At 38.4% G+C, this 18086-nt stretch overlaps 2 protein-coding genes across 2 annotated transcripts; both read left to right on the top strand.

The window, feature by feature from the left end:
- Nucleotides 1–242: 242 nt before the first annotated feature.
- Nucleotides 243–9640, top strand: mboat7 (membrane bound O-acyltransferase domain containing 7). The gene is made up of 9 exons (XM_014999682.2): nucleotides 243–384; nucleotides 2590–2669; nucleotides 3207–3336; nucleotides 4705–4831; nucleotides 4951–5107; nucleotides 5492–5687; nucleotides 6224–6376; nucleotides 6912–7088; nucleotides 7897–9640. Exons 2-9 carry the CDS (start codon nucleotides 2594–2596, stop codon nucleotides 8297–8299), a joined length of 1419 nt encoding a protein of 472 aa, XP_014855168.2. The 5' UTR covers nucleotides 243–384; nucleotides 2590–2593; the 3' UTR covers nucleotides 8300–9640.
- A 140-nt stretch (nucleotides 9641–9780) lies between these two features.
- Nucleotides 9781–17757, top strand: tmc4 (transmembrane channel-like 4). The gene is made up of 16 exons (XM_014999680.2): nucleotides 9781–10117; nucleotides 10238–10433; nucleotides 11701–11849; nucleotides 11932–12111; nucleotides 12515–12591; nucleotides 12810–12967; nucleotides 13067–13214; nucleotides 13787–13945; nucleotides 14027–14184; nucleotides 14407–14524; nucleotides 15451–15548; nucleotides 15936–16119; nucleotides 16203–16333; nucleotides 16512–16667; nucleotides 17085–17163; nucleotides 17285–17757. Exons 1-16 carry the CDS (start codon nucleotides 10087–10089, stop codon nucleotides 17369–17371), a joined length of 2109 nt encoding a protein of 702 aa, XP_014855166.2. The 5' UTR covers nucleotides 9781–10086; the 3' UTR covers nucleotides 17372–17757.
- The last annotated feature ends 329 nt before the right edge of the window (nucleotides 17758–18086 follow it).

Below are 18086 nucleotides of genomic sequence, written 5' to 3' on the forward strand. Positions count from 1 at the left end.
CAAAGTTGAATGTGCTGACAAAATCACACAAAAATCATCAATGGAAATCAAATTTATTAACCAATGGAGGCCTGGATTTGGAGCCACACACAAAATTAAAGTGAAATGTTCCCTTTATTTGTTTTGAGCAGTATAATTTAAATGGAATCAACCTATTTTTTCATCATATGCGGTTGTTTGGTACAGTCCTGACTCGCATAAGCAGAATGGTACAGTCCTCTTGCGTCATGACGTCATCACGCTGGATGTACAACGACAAACCCGGAGGTGAACTCTTCCACCGGTTAGGTGTGAATGAGCGACGAGGGACAGATTTCATGGAACGTGCAGGTTAAACTGGAGATAGAAATCTTAATTTTTTGGCATACTCAGCTTTTTATGAGTGTAAGTACATAAATTCTGCAATTCTGATCGTCGACAGCATATATAGCCGTTAAAAAGCACTTAATTTACGCTTAACTGCTAAATGTTTCAAAGCTTTCACTGTGGGCTTCAAATCAACTAGGCATTAATGTTTTTTTTTTTAATTTATTCATTTTTTTGTCATTTAAAACCTTAAATATTAGGTATGCTTCTGTTCTAACCTTATAGTAAGTAGCTTGTTGCACGCAGCGTTTTTGACTCGTTTGGCCTTTTACCTGCCTGTAGCCATTAACGGTTATTAAAAATGGCATTCAGTGGTGAATATTGTGGTTCCGTATTTATAATCGGAAATTACCTTAATTGGGAAAGTTTTAGCTTCATTTGTGGCCATAGGTTGTGAAATACGTGAGTGTACTTCCTATCTGTTGCCACAACAGTGGGAAATGAAGTATTCGGGTTGACGTAGGCGCTTTTTAATCTGCGTTAAAGCATTAAAGCCAACACGTCTGAGCACATTTTGAAGCTGATAACATTCCTCACCTGAAACAGAGCAGAGTCTATTCAAGTAGGCAAACATAATGATGTGTAGAATGTGAATGGAAGACATTTAAATATAGGATCCTACTAAATATTGTGTCCAGTTATTCTTTTGCGATTGTAGAAGTATTGCTCAACACAATATTGTCATTCTGCTCTATTTAGAAGGTATGAAAGTGCAAATTTCGTACACACATCTACAAAAATTTTAGATTACAATCCCTAGTTTGAGATGCCTAAGACATATAAGAGCTTTTTTTTATCTGCTTCACCATATCTCATCTAAAGAGTAAGATGATTCATTAGGGTTCAGACATTAAATAGGAAACTTTATAACAGTGAGCTAAAATAAAAATAATCTCATAGTTGTTCCAACATATGCATTGTTGAACAAATTGCTGTCTAATTTCCCTAGGGACAAGTAGCTGAAGAAACCAAGCTAAAAGTTATTTGTAGAAATAATACAAAATCTTAAATATGTCACAGCAGATTAACTTCCTAATCTGCTGTGACATACAGTGCTAGTCTCTCTTAAATTTGTTAATCCCATTTTTTTAACACTGACTTCACTACAGACTTCACTCAAAAGTTAGAAGAACCAATATTATGATTATGTACAACAGCAAAATTATCAAAGCTCAAGCTAGACTGTATCATTTGATAATTTGTTTCTGTTGCAAAGACATGATTTCTCCCCATTTCCTTAGATAGAGGAAGGAAAATACTAAATGGAGAACGCTTAGACTCATTAAATCACATATTTTTCATCTTCATTATCCAGATGAAAGGAGTGTCTTTTTTTGCCATGCCAAAAACTGGCTGCATGTAATATTTGGTAGGCTGTTACACTGAAAGTGCATTCCTTTAACATCCTGCATGCTTGTATTGTATGTGGTTAATTAAATGAACTTTATCTGTGTTTGACCCCCTGCTTAGCTTACATTTGACTGTCTTAGATTTTGAAGTCAGAGAGTGAGTGTGATATCATGTAAAATAAAGAGAGGATTTTAGATATGTCATCTTAGTAATATATAGCAACCGTATCAGATTCACACTGTTTTTTACAATTAATTTTTAAGTAGTATTCGTGCACCAACAAAATGATTTGTAGGTAAAAACCATGGCTTATTTCCATGTGATCTCTTTTGTCATCTGTGATATAAAACAGAGAAAATTAAATTTTTCTTTGTTGTGATCAAGTACATGTACAAAATTAAAGCTTGAAATCTGCTTAACCGTCTTAGAAATATCTCGCTTCATTCCATCGCAGTTAGAGAAAATCTCCTACTTTATCTATTTCCAATAGGTTGAAAAGTGAGAAAAAAAAAGTAGACTAAAATATCCTAAAATGAAATATGATTTTTCTTCTACACCTTGGCATAAATGATCTCACTTATTGTTTAGATCGATGTTAGCATCTACTCTAGCTATTATGCTGTAATTGAGTATATAATAAATGTTTTTAAGATCAAACCTCTTCTGATACTTTGGAAAAAAGACAAAAATCTATGTGGCCGTCTTCTAAAAATAAACTGGATTTATTAAAAACACTTTCCATCTTAAAATACTTCCGTTTGTATCTTTAATCATGAGATGTACTAGAATTAAAGTCATATTGTATTGGTACGGTGTTTTTCCCCAGTGTCAGACATGTTTTATGTGAATTTAACACACTGATCCGTGTTTCAGAAACATGTCTCCTGATGAGCTGGTATATTTGGGCGTCCTTGCTGCCTCCGTCCCTGTTGGGTTCCTCTTTCGCTATCTCAGTGAGTATTTTGCATAGCTGCTTAGGTTTCATTGTCGGAGCCAAATATCATGGTTGTTGTGTTGCATTAATTTCCTGATGTTATTTTTTAGCTTGAAAATTCTCCAAAGTCTTGATTAATTGCTGTCACTTGTAGGTGTAGTTCTGAATACTCAGGACTTTTATGTCTTTGAAGTAAAAAAAAAATCTGCTTCTAGTTCTCTGCTTTTCAGCTTAAATTTCACCATAGCTTTTTCTAATTATGTTTTGTCCTAAGCTTTTATTTACACTTTTATCACTTCTGTTTCATCTATATTCCTAATTTCAAGCATATTTCTCTGTTAGATTATGCACTTGTGACATTTATTTAGTCTGAAATGCACCATAAATGTTTATTATGCCTCTGTGGGTAATAGACATCTGTTAATCAAGATAACAGATCTATGCTAATTGCCGCTAGTGTGAGATAAAGAATAGCAGAATGCACATCCACTAGCTTGAAATCCTGTGTCAGGTGTTTTTTTTTAACCAATAAAACTCTGATTTTCTTTTGCTTCAGGTTCGTCTGTGAAGCAGGTGGCATCTCTCTTTCTGGGTTTGTCCATCACCATCGCTTTGTGTCACATCCACACTCTGCACTCCCTGGTGACGGTGATAGGAACATGGATTATCATTAAGAGCAGCTGGCGGTGAGTGATTACCGTCTCTGCATTTCTAAAATGCAAGCAGAAGTAAGTCTTGACCATAATTAGTCTGCAGCTTAGAGTGATCAGTGAGATGTTATTTCTCACAGGGTAAACATGCTCCAAACCCAAAGGCAGGGTGATATGTATCTGAAACTGGCCAGCAATAAATGTTTACCAGAACATAACCTTTACTGAGGGTTTTAGAAAACATTGACTGGATTGTTTCTTTATTTCATAGAATAATCTTCCTGTGGTTCATCTCACTGGGAAACCAGTTTACATGTTGACGTCCTCTAACTTTTGGCTGCACGTTAGAAAAAGTAACGTGTTCAGCTGAAAGGTACATGGTTGTTAAGTTTTGCATTGTTCTTAAAATACACTGATCAGAACATTATGATCACCTGCCTGAAAGCCTGTTTTGTTTTGGTGTCTCAAAACTGTGAGCAGCAGATCCTTTAAGACAAACAAGGCCCATGGATCAGACCTACTTGTCCTGTTCATCCCACAAATGCCTGATTAGATCTTTGGTATATAGAATCAAAGCTTGAAAGTCAAACTCACAGTTTTGTTCCTCAAAGAATCCATTAACTATTTTTTCTCTGTAGTTGACAGCACTAAACTGCTGAAAGAGGTCACAGCCATCAGGGAGTACTGTCTCAGTTAAAAGGTGAACTTGCTCTGTGATACTCAGATAGGTGGTGTGTGTCAAGTTAACATCCACATGGATCACACTGCCTCTTCCTTCTTCCCTTAATGCATCATGGTCCCATGTGATCTCCAGTTAAATGACGCACACACCTTGCCATCCACAGGATGTAAAAGAAAATCAGACCAGGCCACCTTCTTCCATGGCTTCCTGGTTTGCTTCTGAAGATGACATCCCCATTCTTGGTTCTTTCAGTGGTGGATAGTATGAACACACTGATTGGACTGCAATGACCTGTGTATTCTGTCAGAACCAGCATAAGCTTCTTCTGTCTTTGGAGCAGATCATCTCTTGGATCTTGCCAACCTTTGCTCCCCTCATGAATCTCTTAGCTGTAGCTGTTTCTTCTCCGTTGCCACTTTCGATTGGATCCTGACCACTGCAGGTGGTGAACACACCATAAGAGCTAAAGCTTTGGACGTGCTTTGTCTGAGTTGTCAGCCACTACAGCAAGTCTGCTGTCAAACTTGCTCAAATTTGTACATTTGGCCATTTTTCCTGTTTGCAAAACGTCAACTTTGAAGACACTTTGTTAAGTCACCAGCTCATGTATCCGACCTGCAAGTGTCCATGACCGTAACATTTTGCTTGATAGGTATAATTACCGTCATGAATTAAGTGAGTGTAGATTTTATGGACTCATAACACCTGCCTCTGCTCATCAGGCACGCCCCAGCACTGACTCTCAGCTGGACGTTTCTCTACCTGCTCTTTTTCCGTCTGGTCACCTGGTTCGATCTTCCCCAGCCAACACCGTTTGCCAACGCCGTCCAGCTACTCCTCACTCTTAAGGTAGAAAAACCCACAAACACACACGCAGTAACATCGTCTGTTTGTATACCACAAAAGCGTCCTGTTTCTTGACATTTCGTGAGCTTGTGTTATACTTTTGGTGTTTGTTTTTCTCTCAGATGGTCAGTCTTGCCAATGAGGTGCACAGTTTCCATGTAGAGAAGAAGAGAGATGTGAGCTCCTTTGCTAAGTCTCCAGTCGTTGGTGGTCTGTCTCAAGAACCTTCCCTCTACGACATTCTGTCCTATAGTTACTGTTATGTCGGTATAATGACCGGTAAGTCAACAATCTTCTCTAAATGAACTTGCTTATGTCTGCTTTGATATTTAACATCAGAATCCTAAGCTTTCATGTGCGCTGATGTTGCAATCGATGTTCATTCTCTTTTGCATGATTTATAACCAATGTCTCTCTTTGTCTCACTTCCTGCCACTTGTTCAACATTGTGAGTCCATATTATTTGATATTATTTCTCTGTGCTTGTAGTTTTCATATATGTATTTCTGCTGTCTTTGCTTTCCCGTCCCTCTTTCCTCCTTCTTTTGCGCCACCTTGTTTTCCAACGTTGTCTTTTGCGTCGTCCTTATTGCTCGTTTTATTGATCCCTCTCTTCTCACCGCTGTGGTTTCTCCTTTGTCTCATTACCCCGACGCCCTAAAGGCCCGTTCTTCCGCTTCCAAACGTACATGGACTGGCTGAGGCAGCCGAACCCGCTGGCTCTGCCCGGCTGGGAGCCTTGTCTACAACGCTTGAAGATGGTCCCAGTTTTCGGGGTTCTGTTTGTGACCGTCAACTACTACTTTCCACTTTCCTACGTCCGCACCGACGAGTTCCTGGACCAGAACCTTTTCTTCAGGTACATTTTTCCACACTGACTTCACGGTACATAATTTATCTTTTGTAGATTTGTTTTTTGTTTTGTTGTTGTAATAATATAGCTCACGGGTGAAACTGAACATGTAAATTGATGAGTTGAAAATAACCAAGGTCCTAATTAAATTTCTATAAATAAAGAGGGATTCTTTATAAAATCAGGAAAATTATGGACAGCCCTGACCATCCTCTTCAAGAGGCTGTGTCTTCAGTCAGAGGCTTCTTCAAATTTGTTGCAATATAGACTGCTACAGGAAATATTTTCTGAGAACAGCTGTTGCTATCTACAGTGACCCTTTGAATAATTTGAATTAATATGAGTGACAACAACATTTAATTTCCCTCTGGGATCAATAAAATACTTTTGAATTTGAATTGAATTTGAATAATCCCACATCTATATGTTTGTACGTTATGGCAACAAAGGGAGAGTCTGGCAGCAGTTTTCCATAGTAGGAAAATCTTATCAAATGAAAAATGATTTTCTTTGTGTCTTTTCTTCTTCCTCTGTGTCACCAGGTTGTTCTACATGGTCGCAGTGTTTTTTGTCTTCAGGATGCGTTTCTATTCAGCGTGGTGTGGCGCTGAGGCCGGCTGCATCAGCGCTGGTCTTGGCTGCTATCCTGAGAAAGCGCTTTCAAAACCAGGAGGAGGACCCACCGTGAACTACAGGTCGTTACCTCACGATCGAAGTTTGTTACAAACCATTTAGCAGAAATGGGAAAGCAAGGATCTGGTCAGAGTAGACCAACGTTGAACTTTCATTAAGCTGGTTAGATATGATGGGAAGACAGGTGGAACTTACTCTAGGGAAATAATAAAATGAAGCATATTTTAAACCTCAAAACATATTTAAGACTTTGTGGAAAGATAAATGATGCCCTCAGCTGCTTCTCATCCAATTAGACTGTATCTAAGCTGTTGGACTAAGAAAAATTGGCAAATATTACAGTGTCTATATGTGGAAAGCTGGTGAAGAAATGTCTTAAAAAGGAGTTTGACTGAAGGAGGCTGAATAGAAATGTACGTCACATTAATCTGATTTATAATTGTATACATTTCGTGTTGATCAGTGATGAAATACATTCAAGTTTGTGGTTGTAACATAAAATAGTATGAAAAAGTTTATTTGCAATTTTAAAGTAACTGTATGATGTTTTCTGTTATCATTAGAAAACAAATTAATTTTTTCTCGCTTTGTGAACAGCCCTGATCCCAGCGCTGAAGAGAAATACGACTTCAAAACCATCCAGAACATTGATTGCTACAACTCGGACTTCTGTGTGAAGGTCCGACACGGGATGCGTTACTGGAACATGACGGTGCAGTGGTGGCTGCACCACTACATCTACCCAAACGCCCCCTTCGAGTCCTACGCACTCAGGTAGGACTTTCTCCTGCTGTGCAGCAATAACAGATCCCTGGGAGATCCTGAAGCCTGAAACTGTGTCATGTGCAAACGAGTTAAAAACAAATGTTTAAAGGGGCAGTATTATGTAAAATTTACTTTTTTGAGCTTGACATCATGTTATAATGTTATTCCCTCATCAAACGTAAATGCATGTTTGACAAATGATTTAATCTCCATGGCAACCATTGAGCTGTGTAAAACACCTGGTTGGACTTAGCTGGTCCTCCTCGGAGCTGCAGTTTCCAAGCTTCCACTTCGTAGAGCATCCTTCCCAACCCATTCCCCCCACTCTGCTCCTTCAGACTAGCCAGCAGCAAATAGCAAACAGCTGGTGGAACTGCTCATCATATGAGCTACTTCTCATTGAAACACTGGTAAAAGCATTGTTTTTTAAAAGAGGAGCGATGTTGTGATGGCTTCCTGAAGGCTGCGAGTCAGAAAGGACAAAAGTTTCTTAAAGAGACAGAGGCTCAGTTTTAAGGCTTTGAAGTTATGAAGTCAGTTTTCTTTTGATATGCAGCATTTTTAAAGCAACTGAAGGTAACATGGTTACTGAAATGTCACTATGTGGTTGAAACACGTCATACTGCCCCTTTACATGAACAAACTCCTATTCATTGCTAATTCTGGCTCTTGGTGTAAAGTTTATCTGTTCAAAATTAAGATTTTACTCAAATATAAGAGAGTCTAACGAAGAACAAATATTTCTACAGTGCATTAAGGTTATAATAAGCTTTAGATTTGGACTTCAGTTCTTCTCTGTCATCTCTGTGCTCCTCAGAGCTGGATGGACCATGTTCATCAGCGCCTACTGGCACGGATTACACGCAGGCTACTACCTCTCCTTCCTCACCATCCCGCTGTGCATCGCAGCAGAGTCTGCCATGGAGTCTGCCATCAGGTCCAAACTGGGTCCCACCGGACAGAACGTCTTCGACTGGATCCACTGGTTCCTGAAAATGAGGGCCTACGACTACATGTGCATGGGCTTCGTGCTGCTGAAGGCGTCCGACACCATCAGCTACTGGATGTCCATCTACTTCACCATGCACGTCGTTGCTGTCGGCTGCATAATAGTGGGCAAGGTCTTGAAGGGGGGGAGGAGAGACGGGAAGAAAGGGGAGAAGGAGCGAATAAATGAGGAAAAGACTGAAAGCGTGAAAACCGGACAGAAATCAGAATAAATGGAGGAACAGAAAAGGACTGGTTTTAGCTGTTTTAGTCATGTTTCTACCAACAGACATGACATCGGTCCAAGACCGTTTCTTCTTAGAAAAGTCCATTTTATTAAAAATGGAGTTAAGAGTGTCATTTGTGAAACTCCGTTAAAAATAACTACTAAAGCTGTTTCTGTAGATTCACCTAAAATCCAGTGAATCGTGGGATCCACTGGGAGAGTGAATGTTGCTTTTATTTTGTTGAATGTTTCAGTGACGCAGGGAGTTATACATCAAGACTGAAAGTCCAGACTTGGTTTTTAGGAACTGTCGAATGAAAATGTGATAAATATCACATGACGAAACAGACAAATGCTAGGAATATATCAAGAAGTATTACATATTATAATTGGACATATTCGTAAATGTAAAACTTAAGGCAAATCGGCTGTCTTAATGTGTAATTCAAATTTGTTCATGCTGAAGAAAGGAATTTACAAGATGTTTTTCTATCGAAATGCATTAAGCAAGTGTTAAATATAAACATTTCTGCTCTTTAACTTCTTCTTGGATCCTGTGAACTCCAAACGTTGGTATAGTTGGATCTTTATTCCTTCATTTTCCTCTCGCTGTTAGGACTTCAGATGAAATGATGAGCATATCCGGTCTCCTCTGCAGCCGTGTTGTTTCCACTGTGTGGCGCCCCATGTAAACACTGCTAACGTCCATTTACTGCCAAAATATCTGCACTGCCGCTACGCACCATTCAGGGTCGGGACCAAACTTTTAAAAGGTCGCTCGTCTTCTTCTTGTTCCATTATGCTGCCAATATTGTATATGATAACACTGTTTGGCCTGAGCGACACCCACGAAATCAAGATAATGTTTTTATTTCTTTTTTAAGGTAAATATATATATATTACAATGTTTTAAAAAAAGGTTTGTTTTCAAATGGGAGCATTACTGTGATATAAAAAAGATAATAAACCAAAGTTTTTCCCCTGATTTACCATCTTTAATGTGGATAAGTCCAAATAAATTATAACCATGAGTTATAGGAGAGCCCTAAATACGTTTGATATATTGTTTAGAAATCTTTTGAATGTTTCATATTTACACTTGACCTAAACTGTGTCATTTTGTCGTGCGTTTGTTTTGTACGGCAGGTTGTTGAATCTTTTCTGGAGGGTCATTTGAAATGCAAATAGTTTTTGAAACCCACACAGAGACAGTTTGTTTTCATAATGATGCTGTTACACTTTGGGTCTATAGGAAACCTGACCCCTGGGTATTTATTTTTCCGCCTTTGTGTTTGTGTTTTAAACCATTCTTCTTGCTTGGGAACAAAATTATATATAAAATCTGCCATTTTGTGTCCGGTTTGTTTCTTTTATCTTTATAAATTTAAACCTTTTTGATCATCTGGGTGTTGGTAGAAGGAGATCCAGGTGTCAGATAGAGTTGCTTTCTTTCAGACAGTAACCACTTTGTTCATCTAACATGTTTTAATACATTTCTACAACCTTTACCTGGAACACGTTCTCCTTTTTGACCACAGTTATGCTTTGCAAAAACGTTTTACTTCTGGTTGTGTTGCTGTGGCATCTCCTGGTTGATTACGAGGTGCAGTCTAAATAATTTTGGGGATAATAGGTGACACATTCAAGGAAGTTCCTGTAGGATCATTTATATGACGGGTAAAGTCCACACCGGGAGAAAACAGGGAAGTCCTTCATCACACATAACACTTCCCTGTAGAGAACCGCTGCTTCACATATTTGCTTTCCACTGAAGTTGTGTTAAAGTTGACCAGAATGACCATCGAGCAGCAAAGACAAGGCTTTGGTAAGCTTTTGTTCTAGAAACTTTAATTATTTAAGCGGATAAAAACTCAAAAACAATCTGTCTGGATCATTTAATTGTACTGAATCGGTTCTTGGATCTCCTTTTTGTTTTGTCTTCAAGCTTTCACAGGAAGCGGTTTTCCTACTGACCAGGAGTCGCTCAGGTTTCGCCGGGCTTCTTCTCGAATGTCCGCTCAGATCTACCATGAACCCAACAGCGGCACAAGCCCAGCGCAGGAGGAGGAACAGAGCGGTTCTGAGCCGACCCGGGAGCTCAGGAACATGGTTTTCCCCATGGCTCTGAAGAAAGCTGTACGGTAAGAAAATGATTTAGTGGACGGGGATCCAACAGAGACCTAATAGCATCCAAAAATAATCACTGAATCCGTTTACTGATTATGTTTTCAAAACACCTGAACCTTCCTGTGATTTTGACACTTTAAACCAACAAACCTCTGTGCTTCTCAATAGGATAATGCAATATTCTGACACATAGAAGATGATAATTGGAAGAAAAATCAACCATATATATCTATTTTTTTTTATTTACAAACACAAATCTGAGACGTGTTGTCCATACTTTGTATTGTAGGTTAGGTTCAGTCAGGCTGAACAGAAAAAGTCTCAGTATCAAATTTTAAGCCTTGCCTCTGATTCTCAGTCAGATTTAGGTCTGGGCTTTAACTAGGCCTGCTTTGTTTTCATGTTGCCATCACTATCTACAATGAGTCTGAGGAATTTGATCTAATATGAGTTACAACAACATTTAATTTCCCTGTTGGATCAATAAAGTAGCTTTAATTTAAATTTTGAATTGTTGTTCTGCTGGAATGTCAGATTTCTTCTATAATTGCCGTTTAGTTAACTTTGTCTTCCAATCAACTCTTATCCTTTTCCATGCATTTCCCACATCATGATGCCGCCACCATCATGTGTCACAGTGGAGGTAGTATTTTCAGAAAGTTGTGGAGTGTTAGTTTCTCATCATTATTAAAATGGAGCACCTTAAAGGGATGAGTAAATATCTAAAATATACAAAACAAAACCCTACAAATAGCTTTCAGAATGATGTAGCTCTATTCTGTTTTTTCCTTAAAGATTTTTTTTGGCTCTAGTGGCCTTTATTTGATAGTTAATTGACAGGAAGTGGGTAATGAGAGAAGGGGGGAGGCATGCAGCAAAGGTCACCAAGGCCGGGAATTGAACCCGCGACAGCTGCGTCGAGGACTAAGGCCTCCACATGTAGGTTGTGCCCAACCCCTGCGCCACCACAGCACACCCAATGTAGCTCTATTCTAAAGTAATAACATTAAAAGTTTAGCTTCATTTAAAAATAATTGCATATACTACCTCAGGCCTATGTTATTCTTCTAACATGCTATAAAAGCATGTTGTAATTAGTAATTAGTTTCTGTATTCTTGATTCTGTGAAATTTATTTGCTATATTTTGTAATTAATGGATACGATTTGTGTAAACTGAATATATGCGTTTTCTTATTTTACATTCAGTTGCTTAAAACCCCAATAGTTCTTCTTTAAAATCATTAGAAAACTAAATAGATGTTTTCTCCTACCAATTTCAGGCAGGTGCAACAAATGCAGGCTCCTGCTCAGTTCAGCGGAGGATCCTGGAAACAAAAAAAGACCATATTTGTGCGCAAATTCAAAAGTAACGTCAGAGAGTTTCTCTACTTCTTCTCACTGTGGGGCAGAACCTTGCAAAAGATTGGAGGTAGGAATGTAGTTTATGCTTCCAAACAGCCACAAATGTAAAGGGCTCAGGCCAAGACGGCAAACTTTACTCTGTTTAACAGGAAACTTTGGAGGTGGAGTCCAATCGTACTTCATCTTCCTTCGATTCTTGGTGGTTCTCAATTTTGTGTCCTTCCTGCTGATTGCTGGATTCGTCCTCATCCCCAGCATCGTGTTCGGATCGGTGGACATCAAACCGGAGATCAGCGAAGCTAATGTTTTGTCAGCTCAGATCCATGCAGGTCTGACACACACAGGTTTCAGTGGCATGTTACCGTTTATTTTTATATCAGCTTTATTTCCTGTGTTCTCCTGTTAGGCAGGTTATTTTTATCAAACAGGAAGCAGGTCTCTCAGTTTAATCCGTTTCCAGGCAACAACCAGACACAGCCAGAGGTGAACCGTAGAGGTTCTGTAAACTTTAGCCAAATATTTGACTTAAATGTCAAGTCTGGTGGATGAGCTGGATGTACATGAGTTATACTGTTTTTTTTTTGTTTTTATTGCCTTTTTCTACCATTTTTTGTGTCTGTTTCTGAATCAACATGACCTTTATGAGCCAAGGAGAGCAATGAAACATGCAGTAACACATTGACGTGTTCAGAGATATTTAAGCTGCTGATGTTTTGTGTTTTTTATGTGCAGATTGTTTGAAGTATGACCCAAATCCTCAAGGCCTGGTGGTCTTTTATGAGTTCCTCCTCGATTTACTCTCAGGAACAGTAAGACACCATAACCAAACTCTACAAACATGTCTGACGTACAGATTGAGTCGTTTTTATTTCAGATGGTTACTGTTTTCTCTGGGAGAAGGCAGATTATCTGTCTCATGCTGTTACAACATGACGGTTTTGGCAATATGATTTTTTTAATTTTTTTTAATAAAAGTTACATGCTTAACCTTCCTGCATAACTGGCCTCTCCTCTCAACACTCTGCAGGGTTTCATGGAGTATTCATACATGTTTTATGGATACTACAACAACACGGTTGTAGTTACTTCCTTGGTGGGCAGCGACTTTTCCTACAACATCCCTCTTGCCTATCTGCTCACTGCTGTCTTCTACTTCGCCTTTTGTCTCATTTGCATCATTGCACGGTCAGTAACTTTATAAACCTTTGCAGGATTTACTCCTGAAAGAGAACGTGTATCGCTGTATTAGCCTGTCTGCTAAGGCGGACGTTTGCCAAAATGCAGAATGGGCAAAGCGGCTCGAGTTGCCGTGACAACCGGGGGCAGCGACGTGAGGAGCTACAGCATGATCGTCTTCACCGGATGGGACTACGGCTGCCTGGGAAGCAAAGCCACCAAACTAAAACAGAGGAACATCTACTACCGGCTGCAGGTCAATATGTAAACGAGAGCAACTGAGGTTTTGGGAAGATGGTGATGCTTTTCTCTTGTCTCCTGTTCGTCTCCCAACATTTTGCCACATTGGGCCAAAACTGTAAAGTGATTTAGGACTTTATTTCTTTTTTAAAACTCAAATCTAATCTAAATTTAAATTTTGTTTTATTATGTGCACAATGTTCTGAGGAGCAACAATGGGATACGGGTCACTTTTAGTTCAAAAATGTTTGGTGAATATAGCCAAGTTTATTCAGACTCTAAATCTGATTTGGGGTAAAAAAAAAATTAAAAAAAACTATAAAAGTCAATAATTTGTATACAAAACATTTCCATTTTTTGAAAATGTTAATTTTTCTCCATGTTTATTTTTGTGTTATTTTTTTTGTTTTGCATCATCTGATATATTGCTAGAAACAAAATGTGCGTCAATTAATTAATCCGTTTCTGTAACATCGTTGAATTGTGGTTGCGGGCGGCACTGAATTACTCTGAAGGCCTCAATCGGCCCACACCCCTCTCTTTGGACCCCTTTTCTCCATCTGACCTGTCTTTTCTGTCTCTCTAAAGGTGGATCTGGAGGAGGAGCGCCTGAAGAAGCATGCAGCTTCCCTCACTTTGTGCAACAAAGTTACTTTATACTCTCTGCGTGTTTTGATGTTTTTTGTCGCAATCGGGCTCATCGTAGCGACTTTCGTTGCCATCGCTTATGCGACTACATTCAGCCAGGTAGTTTATGTAAAACTAGCACCATGTGTGTGTTGGTCACCAGTGTTGGTTTGTCATTCGTCTCCATTTCCTGTCCAACAGGAAAACAACAATGTACAAGGTTTTCTGGGATTGTTTTATACGTATCTGCCGTCCATCGTCATCACCACAGGGAACTTCTTGGTGCCTCTGCTGTGCGACCAAATTGCTTTGCTAGAAAAATATCCTCCCAGTGCTACTGTGGTAGTGGCACTATTAAGGTTTGAACTGTTTGTTTAATTTCTCTGACACTGAGTGCTGTAAGCCACAGTTTTAGGACTTTATCTGTGCTTCTAGATGTTGAAGAAACAGCAGAGAAAATGAAACAAAACTTGGTTTTAGCTGTGGAAGACAGACTTCTAAAAAATAATTCTTCCATTTTCCGTAAACAGGAACACAGATTTAATTATGAATCTGTGTTAAAACCTGTTTTGTTTTTTCAGGGCAGTGGTCTTGCGTCTCGTCAGTCTGGGCATCCTCCTCTACACCCTCTGGAATCAGATCGAGTGCCACGGAAGTACAGACACGTGTCCTTGTCATTACAACCACAACAATTACCAGGTAAATACTCAATAAACACACCGTTGAAACAACTTCAACCAAAACAGAACAGACTTTTTCATGCAATAATCAAAAGAGACCTGCTGTTGTCTTTCCGTCTTTGGTGCTGCTTTGTTCTCAGATATGTTTGATTTGTTTTTCTGTCAACTCAAGTTCAGAGTTCAAACCGAAGCTTTCTGCAGATAAAGACTCAATGAGCAAAGGAAAAATATTTGGTATCCATAGAAACTGATGCCGTTGTTTTAAGCTTCCCAGAAACGAGAAGTAGAATAAGCTGCACCTACTAAATAAATAAATAAATGAATTCAGAAAAACATATTTTTGATCATTTGTGGTTATATTTAATTAGATAACTGTGTGCTACTAGAGAGTTTTGTAATATTTTAAACTTGTGCTACACAGCCCCCAGGTTTCAGAGACATACTTTACCTAAACTATAGATTATTAGTTTCTTTGTGGATACATTGTGGAAAGTTTTTTTTAAAACACAACAGTCACACATTTCCTTAGTATGTTTTTTAATTGCTTGTAAATTTGTATGACTTAAGTCCAACATTTTGGGTGTCCTGTTTTGTGAGGTGCACCAGTTCACGTCCCCACATCATGATGTGTGAAGTAGAGAACTATGGTTTTCTCAGACTTGCAGTTTCTCTCGTTTCGCTCCAAGCACTTAAATTGTAGTTTTCTCATGCCACAAAACATGTTACCAAGCACTAAGGTTTTTATTCCTAAATATATCTGCAAACTGTAATCTCTCTTTTTATGTTCCTTTTGGAATAATGGCTTCTGGCTTTGAAGGAAGCAATAAATAATATTTCTCATTTCTCATAGAAATAATTTTGGTAATCCCGTCCAACCTAAAACAGAGAGACAAAAAGGTTATGTGTGAGTCCTTCTCATCTCTTCTTGTTTGTCTCGTCACACAGTGCTGGGAAACAAGTGTGGGACAGGAGATGTACAAGCTGACGCTGTTTGACCTCCTCGTTAGCATTGCTCTTCTCGTGCTGGTTGAATTTCCACGCAGGTATGCATATTTTTATTTATATTTATCTATTTTTCTGGCATTGTTAACCTTTCCATTCAAAAGTTAAAAAAAATAAAATAAAATAAAACACATGACAAAACAATTACAGAAGAACACAAAGTCTTGACCCAAAATTGTTTAGGTAGTAAACACAAGGTCGTTACATGTTATATGAAAACATAATCAAAATCAAAGCAGCAGAATCTTTCCTGTATATTTTTATAAAACAAATCTCCAGGGAATTCCAGCTGTCAGTCTGTAGACCATCATCTGTCATTATTTAAAGACTCCAATAAAATAGTTGTGACTGAAACATGAAGATATCTGTGAGTCAGTCCAGCAGTTTGACGACCCGGCGCTGCTGTGGGGTGTTTCTGTTTGTGTTAGGATGGTGGTGGATCACTGGTCGTGTAAGTTGACCCAGTGGGTGGGCCGGCAGGAGTTTGTGGTTCCCTCCAACGTCCTGGGCCTTGTTTACGGTCAGACTGTGGTGTGGACCGGAGCTCTCTTTTGCCCTCTGCTGCCTCTCATAAACACGGTCAAGTTTGTTATCCTCTTCTACTGCAAGAAGGTGAATCAGCAGCTTTAACTCGGTCAGGATCTCAAACTGCGGTTTCTGGTTTTGCCTTTAATCCTTGCCGCTTCTCTCCACAGATCACACTTTTCTACAACTGTCGTCCTGCGCTGAGGACGTTCCGGTCCACAACCTCCGCCTTCTTCTTCCTGGCCGTCCTCCTGTTCGGCTGGATCCTCGCCTTGGTTGTCATGATTTACAGCGTAGCTGAGTGAGTGCTGATTTCTGCAGCTTTATCTTTAAAATTAGAACACATCTGCTGTCAACGGCAATAAAGTGAACATTACCAAGTTTATTCATGTTGCAATCTGTACAGTTTTGTCATTGGACCAGTTTGAGTATTTTAATGTTGCATCGTTAAGGATTATTGATTCTGCCTCTCCAAACAGGATCCATCCGTCGTTTGCTTGTGGGCCTTTCCGTTCCTTCCTTAGGATGTGGAAGATTGTTCCAGATTCCTTAGCCATTCTTCCCAAAGGAACAAGAGATTTTCTCTTCTTCATCGGCTCACAAGCCTTTTCCGTACCTCTGTTTGCTGTATCGTGGTAAGTCTCATTTGGTATCTGATTAAAATGCTGGCATTATGCTTATACATGCATCTCAATAAGAATATCCCTCTAGGAGTTGTTTATATTTAATATTTTAGATGGATTGCACAGTGATGTGTTGCAATTTATTTCTGTTGTCTTTGATGACAAAATGCTAAATTTTGTTACTCAGAAGATTAGAATATTATGTAAGACCAATAAAAATACATATTTAGGACAGAAGCACTGTTGTGGCCTGCACAACTGCTGACATGACAGTATCTATCAGACTGTAATGAATCTCTGTAGCATGTGAGTTCTACATTTTGAAATGAATTCCTGACATAAATCATTTTTACGATATTCTTATTTATTAAGATGCACTTGTATTACATAATACTTAAAGGTCCATATTTTTTGTTTCCTCCCCTGCAGTGTGTTTATGTGCTACTTCATCGCTTTAGCCTCTATCTATGGAAAATCTGTTGCAATACTGAGAGCTCAACTTAAATTGGTATGTGTTTTTTTTAATTATAACTGTGAAATAATTTCTTAAAATTTGTGTATACCATCCTTAACAGTCTGAAATGGTTTCAGGTGTCCAGTTTAACCAGTGTGATATCTCTGGTTTACAGGCAGGGCAGGATAAGCAGTTCTTGGTGAAGCAGATTGAGAAGATGAAGCTTCTGTCACCACAGGACAACGAAGGAAAACAAGACTAACTCTGTCTGTAAATTATGTTTTTGTGTTCTGAGATTTTTGAAACATTCACAAATTGACAATGCAACTGAAATACTTTCATAAATACTGTATGTCATTAATGTATTTTGGATTGTATTAGGCAATTCTGCACAAAGATTAATATAATGTATTTTTTCCTAGAGATAAAAATGTTTCTGTTGTATTACTTGGCAGTACCCAAGTAAAAATCATATTTTTTCAAATGTGATTTGATAATCCTTTCATATAGTGCCATATTAAATTATCTACCTTCCTACCTATTACATTTATTTATTAAACTAATAAATATCTATGCATTTTATTTTTATCACCCCCATTTGCTTCGTTTTCAAATGCCTCTTGCTAATAAAACATATTAAAAATAAAAGGTCATATTTATTTTGTTGTGTTGAAGTAAACTGTGAAAAACAGACAAAATGCAAAGAGAAGCACACAAATGCAAACATGACAAAACAATCAATATACAAAAACAGCAAAGTAAATAAACATGACTAAAATTTTTAATTGAAAAAACAGCTACAAGTTTAATTCACGAAGCAAAAATTGCCTGCCATTTTTTTGCAGCTACATTTATATTTCCTAGTATGTATTTTGTCTAAAAAAAAAAAAACAACTTAAAATGTATGTACGTTTTTATACATTCAGAAATAGTCTTTTATTTTTCTAAAAATCATCTTCATATTTTTGGATTTATGA

This window comes from Poecilia mexicana, unplaced genomic scaffold (assembly GCF_051168715.1).
Source record: "Poecilia mexicana isolate PSO_F unplaced genomic scaffold, ASM5116871v1 scaffold_16, whole genome shotgun sequence".
NCBI classification, from domain to species: domain Eukaryota; kingdom Metazoa; phylum Chordata; class Actinopteri; order Cyprinodontiformes; family Poeciliidae; genus Poecilia; species Poecilia mexicana.

Coding starts and splice junctions, on each gene's coding strand:
- mboat7 (XM_014999682.2), top strand. CDS start 2,594: ATGTCTCCTGATGAGCTGGTATATTTGGGCGTCCTTGCTGCCTCCGTC. Junction 2,670..3,206: donor GTTCCTCTTTCGCTATCTCA/GTGAGTATTTTG, acceptor CTTTTGCTTCAG/GTTCGTCTGTGAAGCAGGTG. Junction 5,108..5,491: donor TTATGTCGGTATAATGACCG/GTAAGTCAACAA, acceptor GACGCCCTAAAG/GCCCGTTCTTCCGCTTCCAA.
- tmc4 (XM_014999680.2), top strand. CDS start 10,087: ATGACCATCGAGCAGCAAAGACAAGGCTTTG. Junction 11,850..11,931: donor AACCTTGCAAAAGATTGGAG/GTAGGAATGTAG, acceptor TCTGTTTAACAG/GAAACTTTGGAGGTGGAGTC. Junction 12,968..13,066: donor CTCATTTGCATCATTGCACG/GTCAGTAACTTT, acceptor GCCAAAATGCAG/AATGGGCAAAGCGGCTCGAG.